At 36.3% G+C, this 15,143-nt stretch overlaps 1 protein-coding gene across 1 annotated transcript; it reads left to right on the top strand.

The window, feature by feature from the left end:
* Window positions 1-1,378: 1,378 nt before the first annotated feature.
* LOC129232846 (zinc finger protein 569-like) lies at window positions 1,379-3,477 on the top strand. Its single transcript, XM_054866946.1, has one exon. It carries the CDS (start codon window positions 1,379-1,381, stop codon window positions 2,756-2,758), a length of 1,380 nt encoding a protein of 459 aa, XP_054722921.1. The 3' UTR covers window positions 2,759-3,477.
* Window positions 3,478-15,143: the final 11,666 nt, after the last annotated feature.

Here is a 15,143-nt window from a genome sequence, read left to right as displayed (position 1 = left end):
TTTTGAACAGGACAGTAAACACCTTGCCAGCCCTGCTTTCATTTGCACACATGCAGAAACATAGGAAAATTTGGTTACTATTATCAAAAAAGAAAAAAAAGTTGGTTTATGGAAAAAAAACTCATGCATATAAATTGAAATTTTAATCAAGAATTCAATTCTTCATAACTATATTAAAATCAGCTACATAAATAAGTTGAATGTTCACATTGAATAAACGATCAAATGTAAAACATCAACTTTGATACATTTTATTCTGTTTTTGATGTTTTCTCTAAAAATACTTCTCTGAAAATGCAGTTTTTGGCCAGCTTTGGACACAAGGGTTTTGGAGAGGACGGTAAAATCCAAGGTTTTTCCCGCACTGTCCTAGTAAATTTTTTAAAAAAAATGAATTTCTACTCAATGAAGGTGATTATGATCCCTTCAGTTTTGATTTGTTTTTTACTATCGTCTTCTGTTGATTACCGCCTGCTGTTTATTTGGAAACCTTGTTTTTTCTCCTTTGGCAACTATATTGCCACTTTCATTACTATTCTAAAGTTTTTGTAAAATTTGTGTTTTCTACTGATAACATATGCGAATATTTTTGCTGAACACAGTTCATTTTTATTGTCCTCTAATTCTTATTTCTTTTATGGTGTTTTCAGGTATAACCAGGATTTCATGTTGGGGTTGGAATGCAGCAAGTGTGATACCGAACATTGACACTCCCCATATACTACGCACCTTTGTTTCTGCTTTCGAGTGTTTATGACTCATGTCGAAACGGTCGTCTGAGGAATTGCACCTGTGGGGAAATTTCCTGAATTTTAAGTTAACTTACATTCCTTAGACTGTTGCGGCAACAGCAAACAGAAGACAGCAGTGCATGTCTTTTGTTGATGCAGGACTTCGAAACGCCCTATATTACTACGCAGCTTTGTTTCTGCTTTCGTCAGAAGACTCATGTCGAAATGATCGTCTGAGGAACTGCAACTGTGGGGAAATTCCCTAAATTTTAAGTTCACTTACATTCCTTAGACTGTTGCGGCAACAGCAAACAGAAGACTGCTTGTGTGAAGTGCAGACTGCTCCAAGTCCGGATTCACATTTCGTGAAGTCGCCAGTAAATATCTCAAACTTTGCATGCAGTCAAATTCGTGCAGCTAAAGTTCTTATATTTAGGTAACAATCTATTAATTCTAAAATCATTATTGAATAAAAAATATTCAGTATGAAGCAAGGAGTTAAATGACAAGATCTTCATGACAATTTAACTATCATTGCTATTTATAGCAGCTGGTGCTCAGGGAAGCTAAAACAAAACAATTTTCTAAATAAAAAACATCCATCATCTTGGGAATTTTATGAAAGAACACTTTTATATTCTTTCGCAATGGAACATCAGTCTGGGATCCTATTTAAGCCAAGAAACCATTTGTGCGAACACTGTTCAAAAGCATGTCAAAGCCCTTCTCATTTAAAGATCCATCTGAGAACCCATACTGGGGAGAAGCCGTATTGCTGTAAACAGTGCTCAAAGGCATTTTCGGATGCTTCAGGTTTAAAGAAACATCTGAGAACCCATACTGGCGAGAAACCGTATTCCTGTGAATGTTGTTCAAAGGCATTTTCCAACCTTAAAAGCTTAAAATCGCATCTGCGAACCCATACGGGCGAGAAACCGTATTCATGCGAACATTGTTCAAAGGCATTTTCGCACCTTATAAGCTTAAAGAAACATCTGAGAATCCATACTGGTGAGAAACCGTATTCATGCGAACATTGTTCAAAGGCATTTTCAAGAATTCATCACTTAAAATCACACCTGAGAACCCATACTGGGGAGAAGCCGTATTGCTGTAAACAGTGCTCAAAGGCATTTTCGGATGCTTCAAATTTAAAGCAACATCTGAGAACCCATACTGGCGAGAAACCGTATTCATGTGAACATTGTTTAAAGACCTTTTCCCATCTTAAAAACTTAAAAAGCCATCTTAGAACCCATACTGCCGAGAAACCGTATTCCTGTGAAATGTGTTCAAAGGCATTTTCCCGTCTTCCATACTTAATATCACATCGGAGAACCCATACTGACGAGAAACCGTATTCCTGTGAAATTTGTCCGAAGGCATTTTCCCAACTTCAATACTTAAGATCACATCTGAGAACCCATACTGGCGAGAAACCGTATTCCTGTGAAATTTGTCCCCAGGCATTTTCCCACCTTGAAAGCTTAAAATCACATCAGAAAACCCATACTGGCAAGAAACCGTATTCATGTGAGCATTGTTCAAAGAAATTTTCAAACATTCATCACTTAAAATCACACCTAAGAACCCATACTGGGGAGAAACCGTATTGTTGTAAACAGTGCTCAAAGGCATTTTCGGATTCTTCAGGTTTAAAGAATCATCTGAGAACCCATACTGGCGAGAAACCGTATTCCTGCGAAATTTGTCCGAAGGCATTTTCCCGCCTTCAGTTCTTAAAAACACATCTGAGAACCCATACTGGCGAGAAACCGTATTCCTGTGAACATTGTTCAAAGTCGTTTTCCTACCTGGAAACCTTAAAAGCACATCTCAGAACCCATACTGGCGAGACACCGTATTCCTGTGAGCATTGCTCGAAGTCATTTTCCTTCGCTTCAGGTTTAAAGAAACATCTGAGAATCCATACTGGCGAGAAACCGTATTCCTGTGAACATTGCTCGAAGTCATTTTCCTACCGTGAAAGCTTAAAAGCACATCTCAGAACCCATTCTGGCGGCTGAAGTTGGTTGAAAGGAATTTTCTGAACTTGAACACCTGGAAGAGCACTACAGAGCCAAACGAACTAGTAAATAGTGTGGCCGTTAACAAAATAGACTGTTTGACACACTTATGTGTTTTCCAGACGAAGTGGGTTAGGAAAAGAAAAAACAAAACTTCTCCTTCCATACAATTCTGGTACGAGTTTGTGCTGAGACCATTGAACTATACTAAAACAGGAATGCGTGCTGCGGGCGAAAAGTGTGCTGATTTCTCCCCTCCACTTGCCAGGAGCGAAGACGGAAAAGCAGCCTACGCAAATTTAGCGTTATCCTCATAGCCACGGAATCTGTCAAACGCTCTGGTTCGGGAAATCTGCTTTGCTCACTCAGGATACAAGAGTAAATCACATTATTTGAAACAAGATCCTTCTTAAATCCACACAAAAATGCATCATGACTCCATAACAACCTATTTTTATAATAAACGGATGAACTCCGCTCTTTACTTTTTTATCATTATTTAAACGTATTAAATAAACAATCAAAGTGAAGGAATATTAAGAGTTTCTTTTTTTAGTTTTAAGAATATTTTACTTTTAAATCTTCACAGAATGCGTCTGTCAAGAAACGGACTAGGAAAATCTAAATCTTTGATAGAAAGAATCCACAGAAAATATTGCCAAAAGAGTTATGTAAAACTGATTATATTATTACAATGAAAATCATTAAAATGGCAGTGACAAAATGAAATATATGCACACAAAAATTCAACACATAGAAAAATAAATTATTTTTTATTTTATCACGTGAAACATTATACGATCTTTATTATGAGATCACTGCTAACAATTTTTGAACAAAATCAATTTATTCAGTTTTTGCCACACTGTTGTGGTGTTTCTATGACAATTATGAAGTGTTAAATATTTCGCACGAGAATGCAGTCTTAAATTAATGTACGTTTCAATTGTTTTTGTAACCATTTGAGATTCATGAAGATGCTCACATTCGATTTCTTCTGTTATGGGGTGAGCAAATTTTAAACCTTTGTTTAGAATATATTCATTTGCCATTATTCTAACTGCTATGTTTGTATTATTTTTAAAGAAATTCTGTTTTGATTTTAATATTTGAAAGGCTTTTTCGGAAGCACAAATTATTTTAAATACTATGTCTGAGCACATAAACAAGTTACCCTTCGAGACATGAGACGTGAATGATTTGGGATTTTTGGAAGTGAAATTGTTATTGCACAGCTCTTTGTCGAGTAACATGTCAATACACATAATGCAAGTACAATTTTCTATAATTTTGGAGTTCACAAAGCCCCCTATGTAATATAGTATATTATTTTGATAATGAGTAAGGGCGGCACTCTCTAAACATTCCGAATACATAGACAAAAGCATGCTGTCATCATCAGAAAAGTTAGCCTTATCAATGACAGCACGCTTTTTACTACGATATTCGAATTTAGATTTCGATTCCTAGTCACAACTGACTACAACTGTATTTATGTCGAGGACTGCATACTAAGTGCCATGCCTCCATTATTTCTTATGCCGATAGATGGCAGCACCATCACCGGATCGAACCGTTAATGAGACTTCAGAACTAGACCGGGAGCTAATAGCTACCTGGTGCTAGCACCCCCAGAGGTATCGTTTCACATGGAGAACATTGAGACCACGAGCATATTTAACGTCGCGCAGTCCCCATTAATGACGAGGGTGGGTCTTCGACCATCGAGGTTCGAACTCAGGACCCTCCGGCCCCCAATCCTACACTCTACCGATCGGGCTACCACGGCCCCAAATATTAGAAAATTGGGCATAAGTTTGTGTCCTGCAGATCGAAGATGTGTCATACAACGAATTATTGTTATAACTAAAAGTAATCTTGACGAAATTCTCGTACGTCTTCCTATGTCTCCAATGCTAAGAACGCTGTCTTTTGCCGTCTTCTCTCATCTAAATAGAACCGGTTTGAAAGCGGGCACAATTCTTTACAGAAGCGGCCACAGGGGAGCCTTAGGAGCAGTCTTTCCAGGTTACTTACAGTTCACTGGGTTCGCACGCTACCTGCGTGCGACAAATGCAGGTAGTTTTCACTAAGGCCCCTATAGTGGAGGAGCCGACGCATCCGCCATTTTGGAGCAAATTGGATCCAGTGCTTCGTAGCGATAGCATTGCTGCTGATGTTTACATTGCTTTTAGCGTGTGTTAATTTGAGTCAAATGATTGGTTGTTCGACTGTTAATTGTGCAAACAGCTCCAATCAAGGATTTGAGCTCTTCATACTTCCAGCAGATGCAGAAAGGAAAAAGAAATGGATAATTAATAGCCCGCGGAAGTGACTGGCAGCCTGGAAACGACGCCAACTGTTTCCAAAATTTCGCCAATGTTCACCTTCGTTCTTCGACTCTCTCGTTCCCTGTTTGGCGAATGATTGCCAATAAAGGTAGCTTTCCCTGTTGTACGTTTGCTCCAATATGGCGGATGCGTCGGCCTCTCCAGTTTTCACTGCCTGAATTTTTTGCTTACTAAGTCTGCTAATTGGGGTCTCAGTGGCCGAGTGGACTAAGCGATTGCTTCTTCCACTTGATTGTATGGAACGCCAGATACACGTATATTTTTTAAAGTATAGCGATGCAGCTAGTCCTAATAAACAGACACATTTTTAAAATACATTTTTCGGCATTCCGCAAAATTTGGGGGTCCCCAGATTTTCAATAACACTTGCTTGGTCCTTTGCGGCATGCCGGAAAAATCGAGGTTAGGAAAATTAAATTAATGCTATAAAAATGTATGTCCAGCTTAAAAAATAACATAAGTTCTATACATATCTTATTGGTATTAATAAACAGTTTAATTTTGTAAAAATACACTAATTAACAATGTCATTTGTTATTTTAGCAAGACAAGTATTAATCAATAACGATTAATGTAAGAAGAAAAAATATTGGTTGAGTAAAAAGATGAATAAGAAAATAAGTGAATCACGAAATAAAAGAATGTAAAGCTTTTCATTAATAAATGAACACGTGATTTAGTAAATGATTGAATGAGCTAACAAAATACACTATTTTACTTTTCCCCGTATGGACTTGACTAAATGTGCAATATGTTTAAAAGGCAAATAAGTAACTAAATAAATACTGAACAGAATTTTAAAAGGCCTCAATTAGTGTTTAAAATTTTAATAACAAGACTTTATCATTTTCAAAATTAATTTTTGACTTTTAACAAAATATTACAATGTGAGTATAAATTTTTGAAAATTGCATGTATTAACATATGTTTTTATCTTCGCGGTATTTTTTCCCTGACTGGAATGGACTACATGTGCGAGCACATAGTTAAAATGTTATCAGATAGGTGGCGCTAAAAGCAGAGTAAACACTTCATCATTTCGCTTTTCCCCGCTATTTCACTTGTCTTGCTTTCCCCTACTTTTTATATCTCATTCAGAACAAAAAAAAATAACGAAGAAGATATAAAAAAAATAAAATCTGGTGACATGCTCTGCAGCTAAAACATTGGAAATGTGTATTTTATTCTTTATAATTTCATTTGGTCGAAGCATTTCCTACACTCACTAACAAAGTTGTATTCGAATTTTCAAAGAAGCTATTAAATTATTCCTAACAAGGAAAATTGTTGTGATTTAACAATACTTGTTTTCTCACACATTTGGATGCTCACTATGTTCTTTATTACAGTCATGAGCTGAATACAGAAGTGGTTTACATTAACTGTTCTCGTTTATTGTCTTATAGTTAACTACCTCAGAGCTAGACGGGCTGCAATAGAAATGATGACGTCGCATTTGGCCGAAGCGCTTGAGGCATATTGGACTAATTCGGAATTGATGAGAATCGGGTGAAAAATTGCATCGTGTGATGAGGGCTTAAAGACACAAGAGAATCGGATTTTCATCTTCTTCAGTTAGTACCCTGAATATGTTACTATGGGCATGATCGGATAGATTAACCGTTGACTAACCAGGCGCCTTTTAATAGAGGCGCCGATATTTTTCTGTTCTGAAAAGGTCGGTAAAGGCTTGATGAATTTCTAATAATTTAAATAACTGAAAATACTTGCTCTTGTAGTGAGATCACAAAGTCTGTGTTGGCCAATCCGGTCGTGTTTCATGTTTTGAGTTACGCTTTGATTGGAGTGTCGTTTGCTACTGAACTAGAACTACCGCGGTTTGACCACGAGCGTTCGAAAACACAGCTGTTCTACCGGAATTCCTAGAGAAATTCCAAATACAGTCGAGTCCCGACTTACCCAAAGGAAGCGTTCCAAGACCCCTGGCGTAAGTTGAAATTTCTCGTTGTGGAACAAGTTTAGTTTAGGAATTTTTGAAAAGCATACCCATTTGCTTCACACATTTGTAAACACCCCTTAAATTGTTTCAAACCAGTTTTTAAGTATATATTACGGTATCAATTTTTTTAAAAAAAACTGACTTTTTTCTGTATTTTAGAAAAAAAAAAGTTATTATTTAACATAAAATATTGTTAAGGAGCATAGAATCAATGATCAATGCGGGAGAGAAACATAAAATAAAACAGTATGTTTCTTACAGTATGGTGCACTACAGCATTATAATAGCACTGAACAGTAGATATAGTAAATATATTTATAATTTAAAAAATGAAGAAGGTTTATGCAGCTCGATCAGACTGCTATCAGTCGTGTGACAGCGCATGCACATCAGCCAACTCGTCATAGTCTCAGATCCCACTAGGCTTGACCTACCCTTATCGTGTTTCCAAAAGTTGTTATCATAGATGAAGAGCATAAGTTGTAAATAAAACGCGAACGTAAGAATTTCTACCTCTTTCACATGAGCTAATCAGAGTTACCGGGGGTCGAAAGGTGCCCAAAAATGAAACATTTACCGTCCATTGAATTTCCAAAAATTATTATCATAAATAAACAGTATAAGTTGTGAACGAAACGCTTAAGTAAGGTTGCCTATCTATTTATTGCATGTGAACTAATAAGGATTGCGAGGGGTTAATCAGGGTTGTCAGGGGTTAAAAAGGTCTCAAAAATTAATAATTTTCGCTCATCGAGTTTCCACTTATAAAAAGATCTAAGCAAAAATATAACAAAGCCGATGGTATAGGGTTGTCCTAGCAAAAGTGGTCCAATCATAGTTTGCGACTCTTTTCCAAAAATTTTCGCGCTGCAGGTGAGGAGTTGGCGTTGGAAAAAAAAAATCATTATTCAGGAAAAATTCGCGTTATAGCCATTTTGCGTAAGTCGGATTGCGTTGTAGCGCGATCCGATTGTACGTCATAACCACGCGGTGTAACCGGTAGATCATTTCCGAACGCAGCCTATGTCTCAACATCTCATGTGCATCGAAGAGGAGAGACCAACAGCGAGAGTCTCACCGTACTAATGCGCTAATGCGTCAGCTATAATGTAATGTAGTGAATTTTCCCGCTGCGTTGCATGCTGGTTTCCTCGTTTAGTGTGTTTATTTCGAAAAATTTCTGTGATTTTGATAGTTATTATTGCTTCCGTTGAACAGTTCTGCTTGAAAATAACATTCTTTCTTTCTCGTACTTTGTAATAAGAGATATTCGCAGACTGAAATTGTACTTTGGAATTATATTCGTTTGACGCATCGCCGGAATTAAAGGATCAAAGACTTTTCCTCTGTTTGGCATCTGTACGCAGTCATCAAAACAAGTAAGCTTCATTTTCACATAACGTTTTCTGTAATTACTCTGAAAATGCAGGGAATTATTTAAATTTCATTTCTAGTCATGCTTTAATGGATATGTTTTAATCAAAAATAGGAGAGGGAGGGGAGTTTTTAAAGATCAAATCCAAACACTGGGGACATTTCGATGATTGTTAATCTGGCGCTGTCGTCTCATTTTTGGCGTAAATAATTTTATTTTGGTAAACCTACTGATTTATAGTAGCCCTATGTGAATAGATGTTTCCGATCTCTTTGTTTTGATTTGCAAAGAAAAATACCTCTCGCGCAGGCGCTGGAGCCAAAAATTGACGCCAATGTAGAAAGATCGCCAGATTCCCAATGATCGAAATATCCCCCGAACACTTTCTTTTTTATTGCCTAAGCTCTGGTGCCCAACAGAAAAGCTTATTTTCCCAAGCTTGTCTGAAATATTTTATAAACCAAATCTAAATTTTCATGTGAAAACAATAGAATGTTGTTAACTGCATGAGGCAATGCCCCCAAATGAACACTGGTACAAGGGGCAAATTCCACTTTCCGTGCTGGACAACTCAAGTTATGGAGTGTAGCAGACAATTTTGGAGTGTGCAAACCACCTTACTTTTTCTGAACTCTTTTATTTAGGCGAGTTTGAGCGACCCTTGAAGTAGCATTTTTCTCGATCATGTTGTTTTTGGCCTTTGTAACTATGTTTACATGCCATATTATTTGACATCGGGAAACATGTCAGAAATCCGTGAGGGTACAGATGTGATATATCCTCCCCCCCCCCATTTGGCGACACCTGATTTTTTGCACAAAATTGAAATATTTTTCTCGCCCCAATAATTTTTTAAGCATGCCATCCCTGGCGAAACTAACCTGTGTTAGGCAACCCGAAGGCAATCTTAGATCTGTTCAAACTTGCTCACTTGGGTTGTTTACTCGGTTTCACGCAGGAGAGATAGGTGTTGTTTTGTGCAATATACCTTACAGGAAAGCTTATTTTGTGTTAGTTTAAATTCAGTAGTTGTGTTTTGAAGTAAAATCATTAGAAAATGCCAGTTTCTTCAAACTTAAACGTTAATTAAAAGTTAACTCCAACGTGTTGTGTATCTGTAACGTGCTATTGTCATATGATGAATTGTTTTAGACTGAGTCTGAGGATTTATACCATATAAAAAGGTAAGTTCTTTATTTTAGAATTCAAAAAAAAAAAAAAAAAACTCTCACTTTCGAAATTCTTTGTTTTTACAAATCCTTGAGGGGTTCTTGTAGTTTTTAACTTTATTTTTACTGTATGTAAATGAATTTTACAAAAATAGTACGGTTATTTTGTTATAAAAGTTAATTCTTATCGATGCCACGAATTATTTAGACATTCTATGAACGTGCCTCCTTTAGGTACTGAATTTCTGAAAATAAGCTGACAGCATTTTATAAAAATATAAAGGTGTTATTTAATGTAAAATATAATAGGTATTTTGAAAGCATGTCTGGATAGCAAATAAATGTATGGTATTTTTGTATTGTTTATGTTTAGGATGGTTCTGTTGAGACATTTTTACTTTTCATACATCATACATTTGAGTAACTAAGCGCTTTTTTGGCTGAAATAGTTATGGATTTTGGGGATGTTTTCCGCTTTAAACATCGCAAATTGAATCGCTTTGCTCTTTTTTAGCAGAGTATGAGAAAAGTTTTTGTTCGAAGAAATGCATGTTGGAAAATAGCTTTTATTTCTATTGGTACATATTTCATTGGTGAGCTGTTATAGTAATTTGTCAATTTAAGCATTTTAAATACTTTCTAGTAATTGTTCTTTGTGTACAGAAACTTTCTAGTTTCTGGTATTTTTGAAGCGTATATTCGTGATGTTTTTTGTTGTTGTTTTAATATATATTGTGTTCTGAAGTGCTTTGATCATGTTTTTTTATCTGATTTTTTCCTGTTGGCGCTAAAAAAGCATTGCTGAGAACGATGTATGACATATGTCGTCGTACATCGTTTTCTTGGCGACGCTTTCTTAGCGCCAACAGGGAAAAATCGCCAAGGGTGGGGTATATCACATCAGTTCCAATTCAGAGTTTTATTGGCAAAAAAAAGAGGGGGGGGGATTTTCTCTCAGTTCCTAGATCGTAAAGCATGATAGAAAGAAACATAGGTGGATTTATGGGGGTGCCAGGGGGTGCGCCACCCCCCCCCCCCCCCAAAATTTTTGGTTGGGTTTCGAAAAAAAATAACTTACTATATTTCACTCAGAAATGCAGTTGGGGGAAAAAATTCATAGCTGCTATACTAGTAAATTTACTTGATTTCAGTGTATCACCACACGTCGATAGTGCAAAAAAAACATAACTGTGCTCATATTAAGAATTAAAGTAATTTTATTTATTTGGGAAAAAAAAAACCTAATAAATAATTTCATGCAAATAAAGAAACTTCTCAAACCATTTATTGTTCAGTGCTGTGTTATTGTATAGAATAATTGCATGTTCTGTAATTGGGTAATTATTCGTATATCTATACCAATTCCTCTATTTTGAGGCAACAATAGCTAATAAAGTCGAGAAAAAAAAACTATTGCAAGATCTTTTCTAATTAAGGTGGTTGCTTGGTGAGCAAAAAGCTTCCCGCCAAACAAGATGAACAATTTAAAAGATCTATCCATATTTCTGAGGAGTTGGAGGTGGGAGGAGGTTCTAATGGAAGTAAGTGTGATGAAAGAGGAGAAGAGGGAGGATGATAGTTTGGCAGATACTTGGCGGGCAAACTAGATATCATAACTTTTTAAGGCTGAGGGTTTTTGAGGTTTAGGATGTGTGTGATGTGTGGGTGTGAATGCCTCCTTTTTTGCGCAGAAAAGGTTAAAGGTTTTCTTGGCGGGGAAATTTTTACAACAGGTTTGTTTTTGATGAGATATCACATCTTTTTGCATTGATATTATTATTTTGTCTGTATTTTTGGAATTGAGAACTTCAAGTCAGAAAATGTTCAATTGAAACAACGCTGTTTTGTGTTTTTAAGGAACAATAATGGCAAGCCTAATTTTACGTCAAATTAGTTTCTGACCATTAAGACTCTATGTTCGTTTTGCGAGCATTGGGCCGTCTAAATTTTATTCAATCCTTGTATCATCTCTATTGCAAAGAAAACTTCTAAAAAAATGAAATACTATATTTTAAGTTATATTGTTTTCGAGTATTTTACAACTTTGCAGTAAATTCTATTAGTTTCTTTATTTGATGGATTATTCAACATTTTTCATGAAGGTTTTTTAAAATGTTTTATAGCTTGCAAGTTATTTTTTTCTAGCTTTTTTACTTTTTATTTAATGACTTTTTTTCTTAAATCTTGGATTATTTTACGTCTAATGGGATAATTTTAATTGTTTGGTGATTTATCTTTCTTTTAAAGGAAGTCTTTGTCTTGTTTAATACCTAGTTTTGTTTAAAAGTACATATAAAAGGTGAAATAACACATGTTATTACCAAGCAAAAAAAAAAAAAAAAAAAAAAAAAACTAAGCCATTAAATATTTTTAAATTTGAATGTGTCAGAGGATCTATATACAACTCTACTCGACGTCAAATGGCCGATATACGAAATTTGCCACAGCGATTGCGCATGATGCATGCGGACTTAGCTCATTAAAAGTTATGATTAAATTAATTGCAAAAACTTTGTCTGTTAACAAATTACTACAAAACACGGATATCCACACACGTATTTCATATATTTTCAATTCATAATGTGTTATGCTTGTGGAAGATGCATTATTTTCAAAAATAAGCAAACCAATAAAAAAATACTATTTTTCGCTTTCAATTATAAAGTTAGATGTATCATATTCATATGCATGTACTTTTGTGTCATATGTCACACAAAATATTAACCCCAGTTTCGCGCTGACATTTAAAATTTCTTCCCCCCTCAAATATAATTACTACTGAACTTCAATTTTTTTTTTTATCCGAAAAAATAGTACATGAAATCGATGTTAAACGTTTTTTGCTTAGTTCTATCTACAAGGTATTTCTTCTCGGCATGTCATTTTTCAAAGGATTGACTGAGTTTGGTTACTGGGCTATTGGTCTTTTGAGATTTTTGTTCATTTTCAAAGGAAATATATTCAAAGTTTACGACAACGTGTCCAACATTTTTAACTTTAGAAATATGAATTTAACTGAAAATGTGAGGGAATTGTCAAATGGCACAAGTTGCAAAAAATTTAGGGAAGGAAGGGGGGAGTAATTTAAAAAGCTAAGAAACTTAATCTCTTTGGGGGGGGGGGGGGCTTCGCAATGTATGAGAAGGTGTTCCTCCTCCATGTGTGTGTCACATCCTCCTTGTTTGTGGGGGGGGGGGGGGCTCCCCTGCTTCACTGATACTTTTTTATGTGTGAGTTATAACGCTGGCCATTGAAACTTGACCCCCCTTACAAAAATTTCTGGATCCGCCTCTGGGGACCACTAGAGATTGAGTATACGAAAAATTAACTCCGAGGGTCTTCATGGGGCTGAGATACAGAGCGGTGAAAAACCCAGAAAACCCCAGCTTGTTCTGTCGTGTAATCTTGTTCTTGGTCGCTTTTATTTTCTTTCGTATTTGGCAGTGGATTTGCTTCTGTTGGCTGCTGACGTTTCGTTTCCTTGGCGGCTGGGACGCTCCCGCATCCCTTGATGGATTCATCTGCTGTATGAAATATATTAAGTTTATAAATGTAAAGTTATTAATATCTACAAATTTTTGAACATTTTTTAAAAAATAAAAAAAAAATCTGATTTAAATAAAAAAAATTAATTTGAATTTTGACCTCTTGAATTTAAATTATGTTTTTCGCAATCATGAGTGTGTGTGTGTATGTAGGCATGTGTGCTTATGTGTGTGGAGGGGGGGGTATGTGTGTTTGTGTGTAGGGGGTATGTGTATGTGTGTGTAGGCATGTGTGTTTGTGTCTGTGTGCAGGCATGAGTGTGTGGGTGAGTGTGGGCAGTTGTGTAAAGGAGTGTGTGTATGTGTAGGTGCCTGTATGTATGTGTAGGTGTCTGTATGTATGCGTGTGTGTTTGTGTGTGTGTATGTGTTTGTGTGTGTGTAGGTGTATGTATTTGTGTGTGCTCGTGTGTGTAGTTGTGTATATATGCGCGTGTGTGTAGGACATGGATGCAACCTGGAGATGGCTTTTGCAAGAGGAGCAGCATCGTGAGGAGCCGGTCGACGGTGATGCTGCAGAGGATGCTGGCGGGAAAATAAAATCATAGGAACGCCAAAAACAGTCAAATAAAAGCAATAAGCAATCGTGATTGCTCAAAAAAAATCCGATTTAAATCAAGGTAGTTCGTTTTTTTTTATTTAGAAATTAAAAAAATGACGAACCCTGACGGGAAGTAGTTTTTTGTTACAGGAACATTGAAGCAAATTTAAACAACCTTCCAAATCATTTTTAGCATTTACTACCACGGGTATTGAGGATGCACACACATGCCTATGTTTGTAGTCCAATAAAATTATTATTTGTCCTTCTGATTGGTAAATGTAATGTATACAAATTACATGTTTTTAAATCATTAATTACATGAACACTTATATGTTAAATGTTTCTGTTCAATGTCAAATTAAAGTTAACATATGTAATGTCTACATACCTAAACTTAAGAAACATTTTTTCAGCATAACGTCGCCTCAGAGCAACAGTAAGATATCTAATGCCAGAAATAACACCAAGATATCTTACTGTTGCTCTGAGGCCACGACATAGGTAAGGAGGATGTTTATAACTGTGTATCAAATGAATAGTTTTCATTTTTTTTTTTCAATAAATTATAACTTATACCCAAATTACCCTAACGGATCTTATTTTAGTTTGCAAATGAGGCATAATCTTTTCACATCTGATTTCGGAGAGGCTCATCACCACCATGTCTCGAAGTATCTCCTCCAGAGACTTACAATACACAAAAAGAACATCACTTTGCATGCATTATACTGACAGCTGTTTATGCTATCCGGAGACTGCAGTTTCGTCCTTGTTATGGACTCATTGGTCTCGAAAAGTCAGTAACCGAGCTGGTGGCGGTTGCCATCTCATTGAAACTGAAGAGTGACAGCAAACTAGGGTTCATGGTTTTTTTAATCAGAAAGGTTTAATTTTTTTATTTTAATCTGATTTTTTTTTTGAGTAATCATGATTGCTTATTGTTCTCACTTGACTGTTTTGATGTCCTTTGATTTTATTTTCCCACCGCCACCCTCCTCACCATCTCCGTCGATGGGCTCCTCACGATGCTGCTCCTATAGCGAAAGCTGTCTCCAGGTTGCATCCATGTCCTACACACATGCACGCATACACACATACACACAAACACCTACACGTACACACACACATACATACACACATACATACACAATTACTCACACATTCATGCATACATACAGACACATACACACACACAAAAACATACAAACCACACATTCATGCCTGCACACTGACACAAACACATATGCCTACACACACATACCCCCCACACACACATTCATACACACAACTACCCACACACTTAGGCCAGCACACAGACACAAACACACATGCCTACACACACATACACATACCCTCTACACACATACCCCCCCCCCCCCCCACACAAACACACACGCCTACATACACACACACACGTGATTGCGAAAAACATAATTTGAATT

Source organism: Uloborus diversus, unplaced genomic scaffold (assembly GCF_026930045.1).
Source record: "Uloborus diversus isolate 005 unplaced genomic scaffold, Udiv.v.3.1 scaffold_14, whole genome shotgun sequence".
Taxonomy (NCBI): domain Eukaryota; kingdom Metazoa; phylum Arthropoda; class Arachnida; order Araneae; family Uloboridae; genus Uloborus; species Uloborus diversus.
This window is presented reverse-complemented; position numbering and strand designations above follow the sequence as displayed.